General features: G+C 36.4%; 2 protein-coding genes across 3 annotated transcripts; both read left to right on the top strand.

The window, feature by feature from the left end:
- The first annotated feature begins 3,890 nt into the window (after positions 1–3,890).
- LOC137394835 (serine/arginine-rich splicing factor 7-like) lies at positions 3,891–9,873 on the top strand. 2 transcript variants are annotated; one of them, XR_010978385.1, is made up of 7 exons: positions 3,891–4,029; positions 7,203–7,365; positions 7,598–7,699; positions 7,804–8,052; positions 8,217–8,542; positions 8,825–8,911; positions 9,619–9,873. XR_010978385.1 is itself a non-coding variant. In XM_068081606.1 (6 exons), the coding sequence occupies exons 2-6, from the start codon at positions 7,265–7,267 to the stop codon at positions 9,638–9,640; spliced, it is 561 nt and encodes a 186-aa protein (XP_067937707.1). In that variant the 5' UTR covers positions 3,891–4,029; positions 7,203–7,264; the 3' UTR covers positions 9,641–9,873. The 2 variants fall into 2 exon arrangements, 1 of the variants encoding a protein (XP_067937707.1); XM_068081606.1 differs by lacking the exon at positions 8,217–8,542.
- An 833-nt stretch (positions 9,874–10,706) lies between these two features.
- On the top strand, positions 10,707–16,040 carry LOC137394226 (probable splicing factor, arginine/serine-rich 6). The gene is made up of 6 exons (XM_068080948.1): positions 10,707–10,725; positions 13,192–13,357; positions 14,378–14,479; positions 14,667–14,894; positions 15,579–15,650; positions 15,819–16,040. The coding sequence occupies exons 1-6, from the start codon at positions 10,707–10,709 to the stop codon at positions 15,823–15,825; spliced, it is 594 nt and encodes a 197-aa protein (XP_067937049.1). The 3' UTR covers positions 15,826–16,040.
- Positions 16,041–19,640: the final 3,600 nt, after the last annotated feature.

Raw genomic sequence — 19,640 nt, 5'->3', positions numbered from 1 at the left:
TTGGCAAAATGTTACTAGAACCTTGTCTAATTTAGATCAAGTGCTGAGAATATCTGAAAAGGGTTGCCAGACTTTGATATGGTGAGGAACGATTATAGTGAATACAAGTGCTGATCCATAAATAAGTTTATTCGTTATAACCATCCATTGATATAACAACAACATAGTTACTGACATGATTACAGAATAGTGATGAGAATGAAAAATGAACAAAAACTACAAACTGAGAAAACCATTGTTTGGTTCTCACAGTGTCAGAGTAGTACTTAAGGAATGTTTCCTATTTCGGTATCTTCAAAGAAGTCCGGTATGTTGGCTATGTTGTTCATGAGTTTACAGATTAGCAGGCAACTGGTAGAATGAATGCTGTGGATGCTACGGCATATTAACGGGTAAAAAATGCCCTAGTTCTTGTAGCTATTTTTTAGTGATGTCCAGTTATATTAGTACATAGGAAAAATAATTTGTTGAAGTGAATAAAGCTCGTCTAGCACCAGGAAGAACCCTTATTTTATAAAACTAAACCTCTTAGTGGCCACTTGATGTCTGAGATTTTAATTAATTTCTTGGTTCCTCAATTCATTTCTTCATGGCATGAGATCTCATTGACTTTAAATATCAGCTTGTTGCTGACATTTAATGCAGCTCTATATTTTTATATTTAATGTAAGAATATTGCAAAAAATTTTGTCTCTATTGCTGTCCAATGCGGTTCGATGGTGTGATACAACCAAGTTTTGTTTTGACTCAACTTTTTCCGCACTACTACAAAAGCAGTCATATGTGCCGTGAAAGATTGTCAGTCATAATAACTATGTGTACAATTATTCCTCGGTGCAGCAAGGTGGTTGAGTGGTGCAGTTGGTAATGTGCCTGTTAAATGAAACATGAGTTTGATTCCCGAGTGAGGCAATCTTTTTCCTAATGCTTTTAGCATTGCTTCAGACAAATGGATGGACACGGCTCTTATTATAGTAAAGATCCGAGAAGTAAGCAGTCAGCTTAAGTTGCAAGAGGGTTACAAACACTTCTCCAGTTGTTTTGTGTAAATCAAATAGCGTAATTTTATTTTCATTTGAGTGATAGTGAACTTCAAATCACTATATTAGTTCAGCAAGTGCATGTTAAACCTGGGCATTCAACATCGCTCATTCGTTTGAAATACATAAGTATATGTACTTATACATATATATGTACTTCCTATTCTTACATGTTCTTGGGAACATGTAAGAATAGAAAGCCAGATCCAATCTTATACCACCCTGCAATGTTAAGTCAATCTTCAAAACACTGCAAAATAAATTTATTGAGTAATTTTGTTCTAACCTATATAACAAAACACGTAAAGTCTGAAATTCGAAAACTATTTTTCAATTTTTAAAAAGTTTTTAAACAGACTCGAAGAGAATCTTATTTTAAAGTTCAATGTTTTGTATTCACAAAACACAGCAAAAATGACGCTTGTTAGTAGCTATGCATGCTTTACTAAAACTAATTGATTTCCTTTAAGGTTATAGTGCTTTTTAATCTTGACGCAAGACTTGCCTAATCCTGAAAAAATTGGGAAGATAACTCAAAGTTCAGCACAAACGCTAAAAGTAAATTGATTGAAATAAGTTAAATCTGTGATGAGTTACACAATGATACAAAACCAATTCAAAAATATTGTTATATTTATGGATAATATTTAGCTTCTCACATACTCCCACATTCAACCAACTATCTACACTAAAAAGTGTGGCAAAAATAAGGGAAGGGTGAGAGGAAAATATAGGATGGCTTATAGCTTTTAAGGAAAATTAGCACAGCCAATCAGAAGTTTGGTAATATAATTATGCTAGAGGTTAGAAATTTATCTGAGGTTAGGTTACAAAACATGCAAATGGTTACCAAGTTGCAACAGCAAATACAATTATGATCAAATATAGGTAACTGCTAAAAACGGTTATGATAATTCATAACATAGCATTACAGGCTAAGCTACAAATAAAAAAACTTATGCAACACTAGCTAGCTTCATAATAAAATACAACATGAGAATTAGCCCACAATATTTTTGTTGCTTAGCTATTACCAGTGAATACTGCTACATAGAAATACTGGCTCATGATCACAAATCAATTTTCAGAGACAGTGACCAGCATTTGTACGTCTCCCTTGATTAATACCGAACGCACTTTGTAATTCTTTGTTAGATCTCGAACATTCAAAGTAAACATAGCTATGACCATTTTACTAATAGTAAAACGCTAGAAACAGTGACTACTACCTCTATCAATGTTTCAGGTAATTAAGCAGTGCTATAGTTAGAGCTATAATATTTACATCTGTACTATAGCTAGCAATAAGGTAATGAACAATGACAAAAATCATTGCTTTTGGAATGAAATAGTCAAAAGACTATTGGTTGATTTACTTTACCAATAACTGGCTCAACTACTTCCAAAGTAAAATAGTTTTAATCCTAAGATTTCAGGCTTTTTAATGGAGTAGTGTGTGAATTTTAAAACCACCCCATAAAAAACAGTGAAAATAATGAAGATTTTAGGGAAAACCGTAAATGAGAGCTCTAAAGAGCCTGAGCTGTAACCAAAGCTGTCATCAGTATCAAATTATTTAACTTTGAGTTTCAAAAGTCCTGCCACTTTTTTTAGCTCTTCCAAAAGCCCATTTTTGCTTCAAGTTCTACTTTATGTCGTGATGGAGTTGAAAATTCCCTGTGATAATTAGTGTTGACCTTATGGCATAAGCTAAGTAGTTCGTTAGTCACTTGATTGCAATGCAATATGTCTTTTGTCTGTTTTATTCTGCAAAATGGTAAACGCTTGCTTTCAAAGAAGGCTTTCATAAACAGCTCCCAAACACCAGGCCCGTATTCCCTGGGGCGATTGGCCGGCTGAGCCGCCCCAACTTTTCAGGGATCTTCGGTGCTAATGTACTAAGAATTGCAGTCTAAGCTCATTCACTTGGAATTTTCAACGACTAATTTACTAGCGTTCTATATTGTCTCCGTGGTGGTCTCGCCAAATGAGTGATCTTGTGAGACTTTGTTAAGACTTGAAAACTGAACTTTATTGCTTATAGTGGGGATGTAAAGAAGACCTCCAAACTTGCATTTTCCTTATCGTAACATAACTGAATGAAAACATTGATGAGGAGCGCTATGGGGCAGGCTCGTCTAAATAGTCTTTTAATACTACACATATATAAAGATGTTGAAATAGATACCAAATCGGTTGTAAAAGATTTCTGCCATGAACACATTGACAGAACAAGAGCTATTGCAATGAAAAAGTAATAGCTCTTGTTCTGTCAATGTCCCTTACAGAAATCTGTAGTGTGATCAGTTTTATATCGAAATTTCATTATCGTTCGTTGAATAAAAAAAAATTTTTGCTTTCTATGAACTATAAACAATATATTTATGTAGATTTTGATGCTTACAACTGATTGTATTTTTGCATAATTTGAGGGTTGTTGATGCTTAAAAGGTCCAGAGCTTCGGGGCGCTGCCCCAAACCCAGTTGGAGGGCTTAAACCACCCACAAACCTCATGTGTTCATCACTAGTCGCCTAACATTTGCTGCCCCAACTTGCAACCAGGGAATGTAAGCCTGCCAAACTGCTCTTCTCAGCAAAAAGTAATCTGAGATAGTAGTGGTTTCGTCTCCCCAGCTATATTGGAGTTATCGCAACAATAATTGAATTCTGCAATCCCTCACGGGTAAATAGATTTGAGCGTTTGCGAGTCAATAAAGAAAGTTTTTTTTTAATAATTTTAAAAAAGAATTATTTTTCTGTAAATCAAAATAATGTATCGATTTTTAAATTTGAATGTAATCATTAGTACCGCAGTTAGGCGATGGCCCAATTAGGTTCGTCCAGGTTGCGCCGCCATATTGGCATTTATGACTGTCGTTTTATATTATTTCCCATCGCGTGAAAATTTCAACAACGACATTCATTCAGTGTAGGATTCTTATAGCTAACCTTTGTTCAAGTGACAGGAGAGTTTAGGTTTTTTTGAAAGTAAGCTCTTTTCAAACTATCAGCTCGTTAACAAAAATGAATGAGTAAAATTATTTGTTGTAAATATGATCGCGCTAATGGGTACTTTTGGGTCAGTGATTGGGTAAACTGTTTTGTCGTAAACTAAATAATTATTTTTAGGGCTATGTATTTGGTAATTAGCAAACCTGAAAGCCTTGCGGTTTTTGCACAGTTGCATAATTTTAGTTACCTAGAACGCGAGTTTTATATACATACATCAGAGTGCACCTAACAATTGAACGTCACAAAATTATGCTGATGTGTGCTTTTGTAGGTCATCGACAGTTCGAGCGTTTTGTCAAAGGCATCAGTAGTTTTACAGTAAAATTTTTAACAATTCCTTTGTTGAAGTCTATAATTTTTATCTGTTGTCAAAAGAAGAATAACTAAGACATGTTTAATCCTGTCATTTAACAAATTTTGTTCATGTAGTAGAACATGAAGACTGCATTTTAAAAGGAGAAATTTCTGTTGCATAGTTAATCTATAAGATCTATTGACTTGAGAGGTTTTTTATATAATCATCTAAACTTGCCAAGACAGGTTATAATGAATGTATAATTAATGAATGTATAATTAATGAATGTATAATTAATGAATGTATAATTAATGAATATATAATTAATTAATGTAATAATTATAGCATCCTGTTTGTGCTATCCAGAAAGACAAGTTTTATTTGAAACCGGTGTTAGTAGCTTATGGTCAAGTCTGCATCTCACAATTTTCATATTAATATTGCTAAGTAAATTGTCTGAACATTACAAGACTTTTTACACAATTACATTATAAATACATGTATTTTTAAAAATGCAATGTTGTGCTCAAGCCCTTGTAATTTTATGTGGGAATCTTTTTTGAACAAGGGCTTGAGCACAACATTGGGTCTTTTTTATATGTTCAGTTTTTTAAGTTCTAGTATGTATTCATTGTTAGCTTGTTGAATGACCTGATTAGTTGACTTGTTTAGCAATAATAATTATCATTATGTAAATACTGGTTATTGTAGCTATGTATCATACATGTAGCAAGATTTACTATATGTAAATAACAATAGAATATCAGGTTAGATTAATTGGTTACTTCCACTTATAACGAAAAACTACAGCAAACACTCAGGGTTTGATTTTGATCAGTTACAGAGTTGGCATCGTGTAGTAAAAAAATTGTATGTAGGGGTATAGAAACCATGGTAATTATATAGTGCAAACATTCCCTAGTAAAAATTGTCAAATTTTTATACAAGTGCTGTACATATTAAAAATTAGTAACAAAATAGTATGTTAACCTTAGTAGCTACAGGTACCCATAATAACTTGATTGTATTCAATGTATTGAGTGGCTATGATCTGCAATAAAATGTAACATATAATGTATCATTCGCAGAAAGTACCGTAGGGCGTTCTTACCTTTAAGACGAACGTATAACATAAACTTTGAATTCACCTCAAATAAGTTTAGTTCACTAAACACGCACACTTAAAGTTAAGTTTTAGTATGCATTTTTAACCATTTTACTGAATTTCTACTTTTTATCACTAAAAATTTATAACTTATTAGTTTCTGTTTTCGCTTTCACTATAACCTTTAGCGAACCTGTTTAAAACTTTATTCAAATTAATTCGGTAAGAAATCCCGCATAACGCTGTTTTCAAAATGAAGTGGATTTTTGTTAGCAGGTTAAGAGAAATTGTCTGACTTTCTATTAAAAGGGATCACAACTCCAATTTTGCTACTGGTTTTAAAAGGAAAATATTACTGTTGTAGACACGAGATTGCTCAACTGAGAGAATGCAGTCATCGTGTTTCTTTCAAACGTTATGAAAATAGTTTCGGCGAACAGCATTTTGACGTCTTTGTTATTTTGACGTACGTAATAAGAACACTGACTGCCAAATTTGAACTCTGGCGAAATATTTGTTGAACTCATATGGTGAAATAAGATTTTTATAGTGAGGTGGAAAATCATTGTTTCACTTCATAAGGTGAAAAAAATTGTATATCAAGGTAATCATATCCTGAGGGTGCACTGTACTCAATGACATTTAATCACTATGAATAGATGACTTACAGCGGCGAACAATGACACTTGTGTAGTTATCTCTCTTGATGTCTTACTTGTCTAACCAGATATGTAATGTTTGCTCAATAATGTAGAGCTGAGTGGTTTTGTTTTTGTGGTTTGTAATCATCAGGTGATGTTTAATCCAGATTTAGCAAATTTGTGAAAATCATTTTTGGTGCACGCTATCAATCACTAATTGCTCGTAGTATCACTAGCTCGACAAATGTATACAGGGATGCTACTAGTATAAAGACTTGTATGGCTTACAATTGACTTTTTGCTAGCCAAATTTTTTGTTGTGTAAATGCTTTGAATTTATTAATAAAACTGCAATATTTGATAAAGCCCCCACAATAGCTCTAACACATTTAAACACATTAACCTTTTTGGTGTATCAATTATCTGTGCCATCGTCTTCACTCACATTGAAGAGTTTGGTTCATGATCCATTGTTTTATATGGATTTCATTTGTCTGGTTGCTGATGCTTCCCTAACTGTCATCGTCTTATGATCTCATATTCATTATAATGTGATGACCAACACAAGCACATTGAAGTGTTCTCTTTCACATTCAGCAATAGAAACAAAACAAATTTGAACAGCTTTAAATGCACAATGTAATTTTATGACATTTGAGAAAGTTCTTGATAAACAAAACAGTATTTGGTGTATTGTCTATTCATATAATCATGTAAAACAAATTGTAGTACGCTACAGGTCTTTCATGAAGATAGTTTTATCATGGAAGGTTTTATAAGGACTGCTTTGTTATTCCTAGGTTTCAATATGGTTAAATATCTGTTTATTCTTGTGCTTTTTTCTATTAGGCTGTTGTGACTTGGAATAGCCATTGTGTCAGCAATTTACCTCAAGCTAATGCAGTATTGAGAATGATAGTTGCTGTTCTGGTCATCAGAATTTAACAAATTTGTTATAACTATCAGATTAAACTTTCCAGTTATATTTTATGCATTAGATGTTTTGATTTGGGAACATAGAATAGTGAAATATCCTTCACAAGTTAAATGCAATGTTGCCTCATATGTGTAGGCTTGTCTACAACATTTTTCTTCTTATTAATTTTAGAAGCCAATTTTTGATAACGTTCGGCCACACTAAAACATTGTCAAGTTATCAGAAGTGATAAGATGTCCAGAGGTGGTGATATAGAATGTAAAGTTTACGTTGGTGACCTGCCAAGAGATGCTTCAGAAAAAGAGCTTGAAAAAGAATTTGGTTACTATGGCAGGTGAGTGGTGGCAGCATACTCCTGCATTGGTGCGTTTCTGGATTGGGGATAGAATCTTGTAGTTTTTAAGACTAATAGTTTTATGATTCGACGTATTTAGGCCTTTCCATCATGCACTGCTTTTTTTAAAGTCTTTCAAAGCTTGATGTTCTTGTAACTTTCACTCATGTTAAATTCAGAAATTGTTGCCTGTATAAATTCTGCTCATATTCAATGGGTAATCCGATTACAGGCTAAGAAAGGTATGGGTGGCTCGCAATCCTCCAGGCTTTGCTTTTGTCGAGTTCGAAGATCCAAGGGATGCAGATGATGCCATTCGTGCATTAGATGGACAGTAAGCTTTCGTTTGCCTTTGGTTCAACTAGCAGTGAATTCTCAATTATTGCTAATGGTCTTTTAGTGAAATTACCGTAACTGTATTATCTATGGTTTCATTAGGACGTTGTGTGGTGAGCGAATTAGAGTTGAGCCATCCTCCGGCAAAAGTCGGCCCAAGCCATGGGAGAGAGATGGAGGTGGCCGTGGTGGCTATGGTCGAGGCCCTCCTCGATATGACTCATATAGACAGCCTCGTGGAGGACGACCATTCGACCCAAGAGACAAGTGTTACAAGTGCGGTGAAAGTGGACACTATGCATACGACTGTCGAGAAGGATATGGAGGTGGAGGCAGTCGACGAAGGTCAAGGTGAATATTTTATTCTTACCATATTGTTTTGCTGTCTCGTGTTATTGATGCCCTAAATTACGCTAGTTTTTCATTGATGTTTGTTTATTCACTTGAAAATGGTGGTCGGATACTATGGTCATTGCTGTAATATTGTTTATATCGTAATTGTGTGGTGCTTTTAGATATCAAATAGTCAAATTCATCTTGAACTCCGCTTCACTGCTAGACCATCTAATTTGATCAACTGCTGCCGTTTGTTTGAGACAGCATGATCCTTGCTACTGATGCTGCCAAAACATCACACGCACACATGAAATTGATATGCGTCGATAGATTCTGCCGACTCTGTTGATTGGTTGAATCTACCGCATTTGACTTCTCTCTAGTAATTCTACTCTGCTTGAGAGAGTTTTACCTTCATCCTTCCAGCCCCATCTGCCTGCCTGCTCCATTAGATTACGAGGCTGACACACTACACTGCCTCTCACTGTGTTGTTGGCTCGGGCAGGTAACACACTGCAGAATCTAATCACACTCATATTACGCCCCTAAGTCTTGCAGTGCGGTCTCGAAATAGCTGGACTCTCTTAGTCATCTTTGAAGCTGATGCCGGTGGCTATCCTGCTGATTAAAGGCTGGTGAAATTGTTGAATAGCGTGGCATTTTATACACTCCACTAGGCAGACTATCCATAAACCGGTCAGCGATTAAACTTTGCCATAAATTAATATCTACATGTACAATTGCATTGTGTGATTCCTTGGAGTGTTATGGGGTCATTTCTTTGTAGGTCACGGTCACCGAGAGATAGTAGGCGTAGGAGGAGCTACTCACGCAGCAGAAGCCGCTCTAGATCCCGAGGACGTATCGAAAGAAGGTAGTCTCTAATTCCTCTACATCTTCTTATCCCTTGCATTTCATGAATAGAATTCCGGTTATTGATTAAAAACGCAAAGAAAAGCTGTTTGAAAAATGAACTTTTAAATGTGTACGACTAGAATATGACATGCTTTCATGTTTCGTAAAAGTTGCTGCTAATGAATCTCTACTAGGCGCATCTATTTACAATTATTCTCCAAATAACAGGTTTGACGAGAATATTTTTGTTTCTGATAGTAATTTTAAAGTGTGACAAACAACCAACTGCTAATCTATGCTGTTAATAATTTAACACTGATTGATTTGGGACTAACTGCGTTATTTTTAGTTTGAGTTTTGTTATATAATTCATGTCAATTTGTTCGAAGAATGTAGAACTATTTTTTCATTTGTGTGGTAGAATTTTTGCCTTAAAATCGATGCATGGCCGAAAACCAGTATACCTTACAATGATTTATCAATTCCATTTTTTACTACTTCATGTGCGATTGCATTGCCAGTGATAATCCAAATTGAATATGTAGCTTGTACTATCACATTATATGGATAGTCGACTAGAAAAATATAATGAGATGTTTGATCATATACATGTATATAGATTCTCTTGAACCTTCTCTGGTATAATCCACCTATATTGGTAGTCCCTCTTTTTTATTTGTGATGAAGATTATTGTCCATAAATATAATATCTTATGTTCATTGTAGTCGTTCTGGCTCAAGGGATTAGCGGTGAAAATGGATGCTTTCGAACATGAAGTCTTATGGAGTATAACACAAACATGCATTCGTGGTGACTCGATTATTTGTACAAATTGCTAGTAATGTGTATATAGCTAGATATGATTTATTCACTTATGTGTAATGCCTGTATCCAAATACGATCTATCCTTCTACGCTCACTGTTAGCATCTTCTCATTAGTTTTTTATGTATGAACCTTAAATACAACTACAAAGTTTTACATGTCTGTACTGTACACCTCTTTGAAAATCCTGTTGTAAACGTTGTCAGGTTTTGGCTTTCTCTATAACAAAGGTGTAATCAGGTGGTTCTCCTTGACTTCAGCTATTCAAACGGTGCATTGCATACAGCATGTACAGTTGATGATATGTGAAAACTAAACCACACAAACGGTTGTTTGATGTTGAGAAATTATGTAGATTATTGATGAAGTTGTGCCACAGTCAAACTAGAATAATAATAATGATATGAACAAAGCTGCTAAAATTTTAAGCGAACAATTAGATATACATACCTCTATGGGCACTACAACTGACATCTAACGGTGGCCTATATCAATATGTAGTTGTCTTCTTCCTACATACCGATATTTTAGCAACAGAGTATATAGATGTTACATGACCTCATTGCTGCAAGTGTAAACCAGAACTGATGAGAGCATGCCTGTCTTACAAACACTAGTTACACAGCAATGACAATCGCAGGCACGTGCAAATACTGTGGCTATGCTATCCACTATTAGCATTACGATCATGTCCGATTGAAGCTACAAATGCTATCAGTGTAGAAATATCCCAGCTTTCCCTGTTCTGTGTGGGATTAAAGCAAACTTGCCATAGTTGTTGTTGTGACAGTAGTTTAAAATGGTGCACAATTATGTACTGTGGACTGTTAGCAACATTTCACTAGTAACATTAGAAAGGATTTAATTAATGTGTATTATTGCAAGACAGTAGTTTTAGAAACATATACGAACTAGCTGTGCTGCCCGGGTATTAAATATCAGCTTGTAAACAATGAGGATTGCATGCCCCTTGCTATTAGCCTGGTACAATGCCAATGGACAATTTGAGTAAGCTTACTTATAAGAGCTACCGCTACGCCATCATTTTATGTCATGCACAAAGGCGGTTGCCTATTTGCTCCCATATATCGCCTAATGAATTCATCAAGCTTGTGTGGCTGAAATAGTAAGGTGTTGGACTGGTCATCCAGAGAGTCTGAGATCAAATCTTCTAAGATACTGGTTCTTTATTCCAAGACTTTAATAGCTATAGCTGGAATGACACACCAACATTGCGAAATACATATCTATAGATAGAAGATAACATACATGTATTAAAATTATGTAAAAGACATCAGTGTACTGTATCATAAAAACTATCTTTGCACATTTCTAGTGCTAGACATGTGCTAAAAGGTTAGCACTTAAACATTAAGCACATACTGTAGTGTCAATAGAAACATATAAAATTTATTGGTTGGCTTAAACTAGTTCATTCAAAGGTACGTCTCCTCGCTACCAAAACCTCATCACACGTGTATATATTCTCGTCACAACCGGCAAACGTATCATGAGAGCATATTTGGTGACAACCTCATAAACATACCATATTGATCGCTGGGACCTTAATAAAAGCATCTTAAAACTAAAGACCAAATCAGTTTTCATGACATAGCAGCACCTAACAAATTTTCATTACAACCCTCCAATCACTACTCAACTCGCACCAGGCTCCATTACTTCCCATATTAGCACTAACCTGAACTTTTTTTACCATCGTGTATGTAAATATTGACTGTCTTGGGCATGCATTCATTCTATTAGTCTCATACCCTTTCACAGTGTTGTTATTATTGAGCACATGACTTACACAAACCGGGCACAAACCCTTCCACCGTGTCTGTAACCTAGTCTGCACAAACTATTTTAACACCTCCCAAACCTTATAACAGAAACATACCTGCCAACCCATACCGTATACCTGCCAACTCTCACGCATTGGGCGTGAGACTCACGCAATTGCCCCATGCCTCACGCATCCCAAGACCGTGTCACGCAATTGCCCGCTTTACCAAGCAGACCTGTTTTTTTGCCCCAATCTTTAAGTAGTAATCATATATTTACTACCAATAAACAACTATGTATCAACCTATTTGTGGCATTCCCATCTATCAATAATCTCCACGGCATGTGGTTTCCATATGGAGTTGTAGGTATTATCTTTCGCTGTGGTGTTTTTATAGCTATGCAAATTTACCCCACTTATCAAATCCTCGCACTTTCATTGCCCCCAAAATAGACTCTGACCAGACCTGCCAACCCAAGAGTGGGGCAATGCGTGTGATTTGGTTTTGGGGCAATTGATGTATCAATGATAGTATATATAAAAGTGTGGAAATTGGGGCAAAAATCTCACGCATTTTCATTTTTTCTTTGGGGTGATTGCGTGAGTCTCACGCCCAATGCGTGAGAGTTGGCAGGTATGACTCTCACTCCTTTCCCACTCCAGGTTTGGCAGGTCTGAACAGAAAGGACAATCAAATTACAGACACAAGCCTCAGTAGACATATCACTCTAAAGCCCCACCTGGGGCGACTGTGATTTTCGTGAAGAAGAAGCAATTTTCTCATTATCTAATAATTAATTATTTAATTATTAGAAGGTATTCATAAAGAATAATGCTCACAATTGAGAAACAAGTGCAGAACACATGTTATCAATAGCTTTGCAAGATTCCATGAGAAGCTAACTCTCAGAAAAGGCAGAGACCGGCATTTGACAAACAGTGGTGAATTAAAGGCTCGCTAATGCATAGCCTGACCACGTAATATTTCCACAAAGTCACAACCTACATAATAATGCTTGTCTATTTTTGATCAATGTACATGTACTGTTTGTAGCAAAAAAGATCATCAGCTTCCTTTCTTTGGATAGATGTTGATGTTTGCCTAGGAAAAAGCATCCTGATTAACAAATACATGTACACGTACGTAAACATGTTTGGGTTTCCACTTGCATGCAGTATCGACAATCAAAGAAAAAGTTGCTGGTTTTTATATGCGTCCGAAAGTCTGTCCAAACTTTTTTAAAGTTTCGGACTATTACTGGTCGACGTGCGTGGTAGCGCACTTTTGAGTGTTTAGCCTTAGATTCCGAAGAAATCTTAATAGAACACTTGTACTTGTCGATTTCGACGTTTAGCTCAAATATAAGTCTAGGGTTATCCCGCCATTTTGTTTACTACTTTGTAAGAAATATAGTTCCTGCTCTGCCAGTTTTGTGTCATCGACAATTCTTTTGATACGGTAAGACAGAAGTTAGCTCTCACGATATTTATCTATTCGTATGATGTTTTAGCAAGTTAGTTAGGGTCTGTTCAAGATCAATTGTGATTAGGTAAACTTTCTTCATGAGTTATTAACTCGGCGTATAATTTGGTCATTATTGTACTTCATTTATTGTAGGTAATAGGTGTATGTAATGAATTATTTCTGTATGCTTTTTGCAGGTTTTTGTGCTGGGATAACTGAGTAGAATTGTTTGTGAAATCGAGATTATACTGCCTCATCATTGATTATCGATCGGACGACCGTGGCCGTGGGCGCCGAGATGAAGACGTAGACTGCAAGGTGTTTGTTGGCGATCTTAGTAGAGATACTTCTGAAAGTGAATTGGAAAAGGAATTTAGCACCTATGGAAGGTAAGCAACGTCTTTACTAATTTAGTTGTAGCAATTCTTATAACATTTCTTATTATGATTGAGTGTTTTAAATTGCCGAAGTTTCCTCGTGAGTGACAGGTAAGTTACCTTTGCTTCTCAATTTCAGCTATGGCATTGACTAATGTGGAAGATTAAGGCAATATCTTCAATATCGAACTAAAATTGTCCCTCGTGATAACCTTTGTCCACGTAAACGCTAACACTGCTCAGTCTGCTCTCATCCTATGACCCAGGAGTGATTTTTATGCCATTTGTTTTATGTCAACATTTAATGAAACGCTTTACTGTCATTAAAATTATATCAAATCAATTGTAGGGTCAAAGTGCTGTTGGTGGTTCTGTAAATAATGGTTTGTTTCAACTTGAAACTTGCCATTGTGGAGCAAAATTTTTTGCTTGTGTAGCCGTTCAGTTAATGTATCATTACATTATATTGAGCTAATAACAGTGCCTATAACTGCTGTCACCATTCTTGCTCTGTCAATGGTCAGGGTATAATAGTCAAAGTATTATTTTGAGACATTAAAACAATTTATTTGAATTTTGAAACAATAAAACAACTCCTATAGAGCATTACCCGGCCATCCTGCTGACTAATAGCGTAATCAATACCATGGTTTGAAGCATCTCAGACAGCGTAGAAAGGTCTGCAGCATTGAGGTCAGGTTTATATAGACAATTTTTTTGTGAAAATTTTGGTACATAAAGGTTGCTAGTGATATAGCTAAGTCTATAAGTTTTTATTTGTTAGTGTTGTAAAGTGTGTACCCATAGATAAATAGTATGGTTAACTAGTTTTCCTTTTAATTATGGCAAATCATGATGTCAAATGCCTCAAACATTCTTAATTGAAGGGATAGCAGACTGCATACAATTTGACTGTAAATGGCTTAGTGATGTAACTTGTTTGTACTGAAACAGTAAATTGTTGAAAGCTTTTGAGAATGCTGAGCATTATTGGGCGTGACATACTGCTGCATCTTCAATTGATATTTTTAGGGTAAAAAAAGTTTGGGTTGCCAGAAATCCTCCAGGATTTGGGTTCGTTGAATTTGAGGATTCACGAGATGCTGAAGATGCGATCAAGGGGCTAGATGGACAGTAAGTCTTCTTTTAGATCTCAACTGGCACCTTCATATACCATTGCATTATTATTAGTTCTGCACAGATCGATTGTGCTATTTTACGCAGTGATCATCTTATTGTGCTGTAGAGCACATAAAGTATACTTTCCAACAAGTGTTAAAGATTGAAAAGAATAGACAGTTGTTTGTATTTGAAATTTTAGAGACTTGTTTGGAGGGCGCATCAGGGTAGAACAGGCGACAGGTCGCAAGTCAGGACGAGGGGGTCGAGGTGGTTATGGTAGAGGTCCTCCAAGGTACGACTCCTATAGAGGTGGAGGTGGTGGCTATGGAGGAGGCCGTGGAGGTGGAAGGGGTGGCGGCAGCTGTTACAATTGTGGCATGCCTGGCCACTTCGCTGCAGACTGTCGAAATGGAAGTAGTGGTGGCAGGTATGTCCTTAGGATTGTTCTCCAATCAATGCTTATTCATGATGCCTGAGGTTTCTACAACTCTTTAATTGTTGGTTAGTACTGTTTGGTACAGTTCTCGCAGTTTGTTTTGGTATTTCGGAATGTTGTGGTTGAGGCATGGTGACCTTTTAATATTCTCCAATTGGTGTTTAAATTGGTCTTATGGTGCTTTTAGGTTGCTAACACTCAGGTTATTGCAACTTCTTCAGCGTCCCGAGTCTGCAGCTCAAATTGTTGCAACTCTATAAAATCACATGGCTGCCATCTTGAAAATTATGTCATCCTCAACTAGCTAGCCACTCCCCTGGAAAGACGTTAAAGGCTGGGTTTCTTCCTTGCTCCTGCCACGGGCTCGCCCAATGGCCTCCAGTACCCACAGGGCTCTTCAAGTGTCTCTCAGCCTGTCCAAGCTCCTTTATTTTACGCCTCACTCGTGCACTGTTTGTGTCTAGTTCTGCATCTGCAATCACTACTGTCTACATAGCATGTATCACACATCCCGTATAACAGGTTTGTAGATGATGTCATCAATTGCCCAAGTTTCAAAGACACGGTATTGCTATTATTTGTGAAACTCTTGATGAGCTAGACACTCATGACTGCTGTGTGAGAAAGTTACTCACCCCTAGTTATTGATTTTTGCTCATTTTCTCACTCCTTTAGAAGCTACGGTGGTGGAAGCAGGCGTAGGAGCTATTCAAGAAGTAGAAGCAGGTCACCAGCCCGTAGAAGCAGGTTTGTTCTTCAAGGCTATGAGTGCTATGTTGCTTCGTTTGCCTGATGCTGTTTTGAAAAGTTGAAATACAACTGATGTGCAATCAATTTGTCTCTATAGCGCTACTCTTATACGTTAGTAAGTCTTTCTTAGATTGCTGACATTCTAGCTGTGTTTGTTGTTTGTAGAGATTGAGTATATAGTCCAAGATTTCTCCACTGATGACAAAGATTTAAAAGTGAACCTTCCGTTGCCTTCTCTACTCAGGCGCTGCATCTCTTTTCTCTTAAACTTGATGGATAATCGCTCTGTACATACAATTTAAAAGTGTATATGTATATGTACTTGTTAGTGCTTTACTTTTCATTGGTTAAATACACTATAATACAGCTAAATACAGCACCAGTTCAGGCACATAATTAGTTTGTTGAAAGTTGTTGGAAAAAACTGAACAAGTTTATTGTAAACCTCATGCTTTCGAGGGTTCACTTGCTGATGACTAGGCCTGCCAACCGTGGAGTGAGGAAAGGAGTGAGAGTCTATTTTAGGGGCAATGAAAACTTGAGGATTTGATAAGTGAGGTAAATTTTTATAGCGTATAAAAACAACACAGCGACAGATGACGCAACTCCATGTAGCAACATGAAGATTGGGGCAAAAAGCAGATTTGCTAGGGTAAACGGGGCAATTGTGTGAAACGCGTGGGACATTGAGCAATCGCATATTTCTCACGCCCAATGCGTGAGAGTTGACATGACTGCTGATGACATACAATACAAAAGAGCTTGTAATAGTAAAGACCGCGTAAATCTTACTCGTTTACTTATAATTAGTTTTATTAGTAGCTGAATCTCCGCAGATATTTTGGCGAAGCAATAATATTGTAAGCAGCCGTATACAGTAGCAATGATAGTAACTAGTCTCCTAACAATCATGGTAGTAATCCACATTTGTGATTAACACAGGCAAACATTTGGGAATAAGTTTGATGAATAAGAACATCGTTTCTAAGGGAAAAATGGTTGAACTCAATCATTCTTATAAGATGCATTAACTATTCATGTCAGCGCATAGGGAGGTGTGACGGATACTCAGACCTGCCAACCCAAGAGTGGGGCAATGTGTGAGATTTGGTTTTTGGGGCAATTGACGTATCAATGATAGTGTGTATGAAATTGGGGCAAAATTCTCACACCCAATGCGTGAGAGTTGGCAGGTATGCGGATACTCGTAATAGTTTTAGTACGTACAATACAAATGATCGGTGAGGTGCATTAACCGATTAGTAGTAATGCCGAGGCAACTCTTGTTTCGAACTCTCGAGAATGCTTCGGTGAAGACACGATTTACGCGGTAAACAATAATTCGAGACATCACAGTAGTTATCTTTTCACACGAATAGACAACTCCGTATTTTTCAGCGCTTTTTCCGGGTTGTTTTCATGAGTTTGGTTCCTAGGTGAGACCAGGGAATATTTCCCCTTTAGGGAGAATTTTTAACGTGCAAGTGGGGAACAGAGAGGTGTCTGGTTTGATAAATGTTTAATTTATGTCCTTTGGTGCCGTTTGGGTTTCATCATTTAACATTTTGGTTTTATCAATATCTTAATACTAGTTGCTAATAATGAGCTACTAGTCAGAGCCCAGATATATGTGAACACATTCATCCAGATTTTGTTTGGATAGTAAGTTGTTATGAGTGATTGTGGAAAAATTATGTTATGTATAACTAATCTGATCTACGCACAACATCAGTGTTGAATTTGCTTGTCATATTATTCTGTTTTGACCATGTTTCGTTTGTGCACTTTTGCTTAGCTTGTGGGAACTAATTTAATTATTACTGGTTCGGGTACAAGTGAAGGTGTTAAACTGTTGTAAACAATACTGATATTTACCAGTAAAAGTGAATTTTTTATTCTATAAGTTCACCAATTAAAATACACAACTAACAAAATTCTAAAACAATAATATTAATGACAAACAATTAGAATAGCTAATGAAAGTTATACTATTACTCGAACGTTTGTCCATGCTTGTTGATCAGTCCTGTACAGCTGTGAGTTTTGACAGTCAAACGAGAGTCATGAGAGGCCATAGGTAGAGAGTGTCAGCAGTTGAGATAGTGGCGTAGAAGAGGCTCAGCTGATAAGAAGAATGAGGCTTGTAGGGGTGAGAGAGGCTCCTCAGCAGGCAGAGGGGACAGGGTCCAAGGAGGTTCTCGGGAAGAGAGAGCTGGAGATAGATAGTGAATGACATGCTGAGTCATTAGAGCTGTTTTCTTTTATAGATGTCTGACATGTGTGATGGTTGTTAGCCTATGGATGTAGGTTGAGTGTTAAGGTTCAATGCTTCATGTCAGGCGTATGAAGATATCTTGTTTGCGTAAGTCTTCAGCTGGTGCATGTGATGTTGACATGTAGGGTGAAGCTCGTGACTTACACCTGGTATCGAAGCCGTGATTGACAGGATTGGCAGATATGTATGTGATTCATTTGATTTGTCTCTAATGTTTCTCTGGTGGTTTCTTGGTGATGGTGGTTGGTAGGTTTAATTGCTTCGACTTCCCTTTGACATGTTATCCATCTGGTGTTGAACGCACTTTCTATGATGGATTCCTCCAATTTTTAAGTTTCTAATTTACTTTTGGCATTTTCTAATTATTGAATTTTTCGATGTCTCTGAGTATCTTGCTGCTTGTATGTATTATATGCTTATCCTGTGGTCTGGCGCATTCCTTATTGGTATGTTGTTTTTGCAGTATTTCCATACAACAAAGTTAAGCTAGTCATAAAGCAAATTACCGGCATGCCGAAGGTCATGTTTTGTTGTTTGTTGTATGCGTGCTGTATAAAAATTTATATTATGTTGTTATATGTTTAGATATATACAATAAAATGGGATTATAATTTGTGTCGGTGGTTTTTAGTCATTTGAGTTGAAAGGGGGAATCAAATTTATGAAAAGGAAAAAGGGGAATCAAATTTATGAAAAGGCAAAAGGTGAGAATTAAATGATAAAGGTTGGGAACCCATGGGTTGGACGCTAGTGATAGTTTGAGATGATACGTATCTTTTGTAGACAATATTTCATGATTATTGATTTTTTGCTACAGTTCAAGACCAGTTTTGGTCATCTACAAACTATGTCGAGTTTACTTCTAGTTCTTTACTAAGTGTTTGCGAGCAAAACAATGTCTGAAGTGTAGAAATACCATAGACCTATTAACTATACTAATAGGTATAGTTAATAGGTCTATGGGAAATACTGTGAAAGATAGAAGAACTATGAGGCTACTTGCACGCAAAGTAAAGCTGGGATAAAATGCACTAAATCAAACTCAACTGGATGAAAGCGTCATTTAAAACAGTGACATGGCATGAAGAGGGAAAGGCTGAAGACATTAGTTCTAAGCAAAATCACGTTGAGGAAGATATTGTCAATATGATCATATTTCTAAACAACAATCATTCCTCGGACAAGAGTGATCTTATATATACAGTGTTTCCACCAGATCCAATGCCTAATATTATGTTTACTCATTTGTGATTTCATATTACATTACACTAGCCTTAAAAACAAAGTATTGCAAGTTATTTGTTCTTAAGCAAAATACTTTCCTTGCCTTCACAGGAAACAGCTTGCCGAGGTTGTTTTGTTGTATAATAATCTGTAGACCTACAGTTTGTAGCACTTGTGCTTGGGAATAATCTACATGCGTTTGGTACGCCATTGTTGTCTCGATCTGGACTAGCAATTTGCATCTTTTCTCGTGTCACTTAGCTATTATGACATCACTGCTGATTAGAAAGTTATGCTGCCGACATGAATGTCAAGTAAACATGCATTGTAAGCGGACCAGCATAGTTTATCAATATGGCAGCTTGAGATCTCAGAGTAGGATTCATTAGCAGTTTATAAGATGTATATGAGTTTATAAGATTAATATATAGTTTATAATATTAATATATTATATATAGTATATATATAATATATTAATAAAATATATA

Source organism: Watersipora subatra, chromosome 4 (assembly GCF_963576615.1).
Source record: "Watersipora subatra chromosome 4, tzWatSuba1.1, whole genome shotgun sequence".
Taxonomy (NCBI): domain Eukaryota; kingdom Metazoa; phylum Bryozoa; class Gymnolaemata; order Cheilostomatida; family Watersiporidae; genus Watersipora; species Watersipora subatra.
This window is presented reverse-complemented; position numbering and strand designations above follow the sequence as displayed.

Bases quoted from the DNA above. Each gene is read 5' to 3' on its own strand.
- LOC137394835 (XM_068081606.1), top strand. From the start codon at position 7,265: ATGTCCAGAGGTGGTGATATAGAATGTAAAGTTTACGTTGGTGACCTG. The intron at 7,700-7,803 runs GTAAGCTTTCGT...TGGTTTCATTAG, and splicing joins ATTCGTGCATTAGATGGACA to GACGTTGTGTGGTGAGCGAA. The intron at 8,912-9,618 runs GTAGTCTCTAAT...TGTTCATTGTAG, and splicing joins CGAGGACGTATCGAAAGAAG to TCGTTCTGGCTCAAGGGATT.
- LOC137394226 (XM_068080948.1), top strand. The intron at 13,358-14,377 runs GTAAGCAACGTC...TGATATTTTTAG, and splicing joins GAATTTAGCACCTATGGAAG to GGTAAAAAAAGTTTGGGTTG. The intron at 14,480-14,666 runs GTAAGTCTTCTT...TTGAAATTTTAG, and splicing joins ATCAAGGGGCTAGATGGACA to AGACTTGTTTGGAGGGCGCA.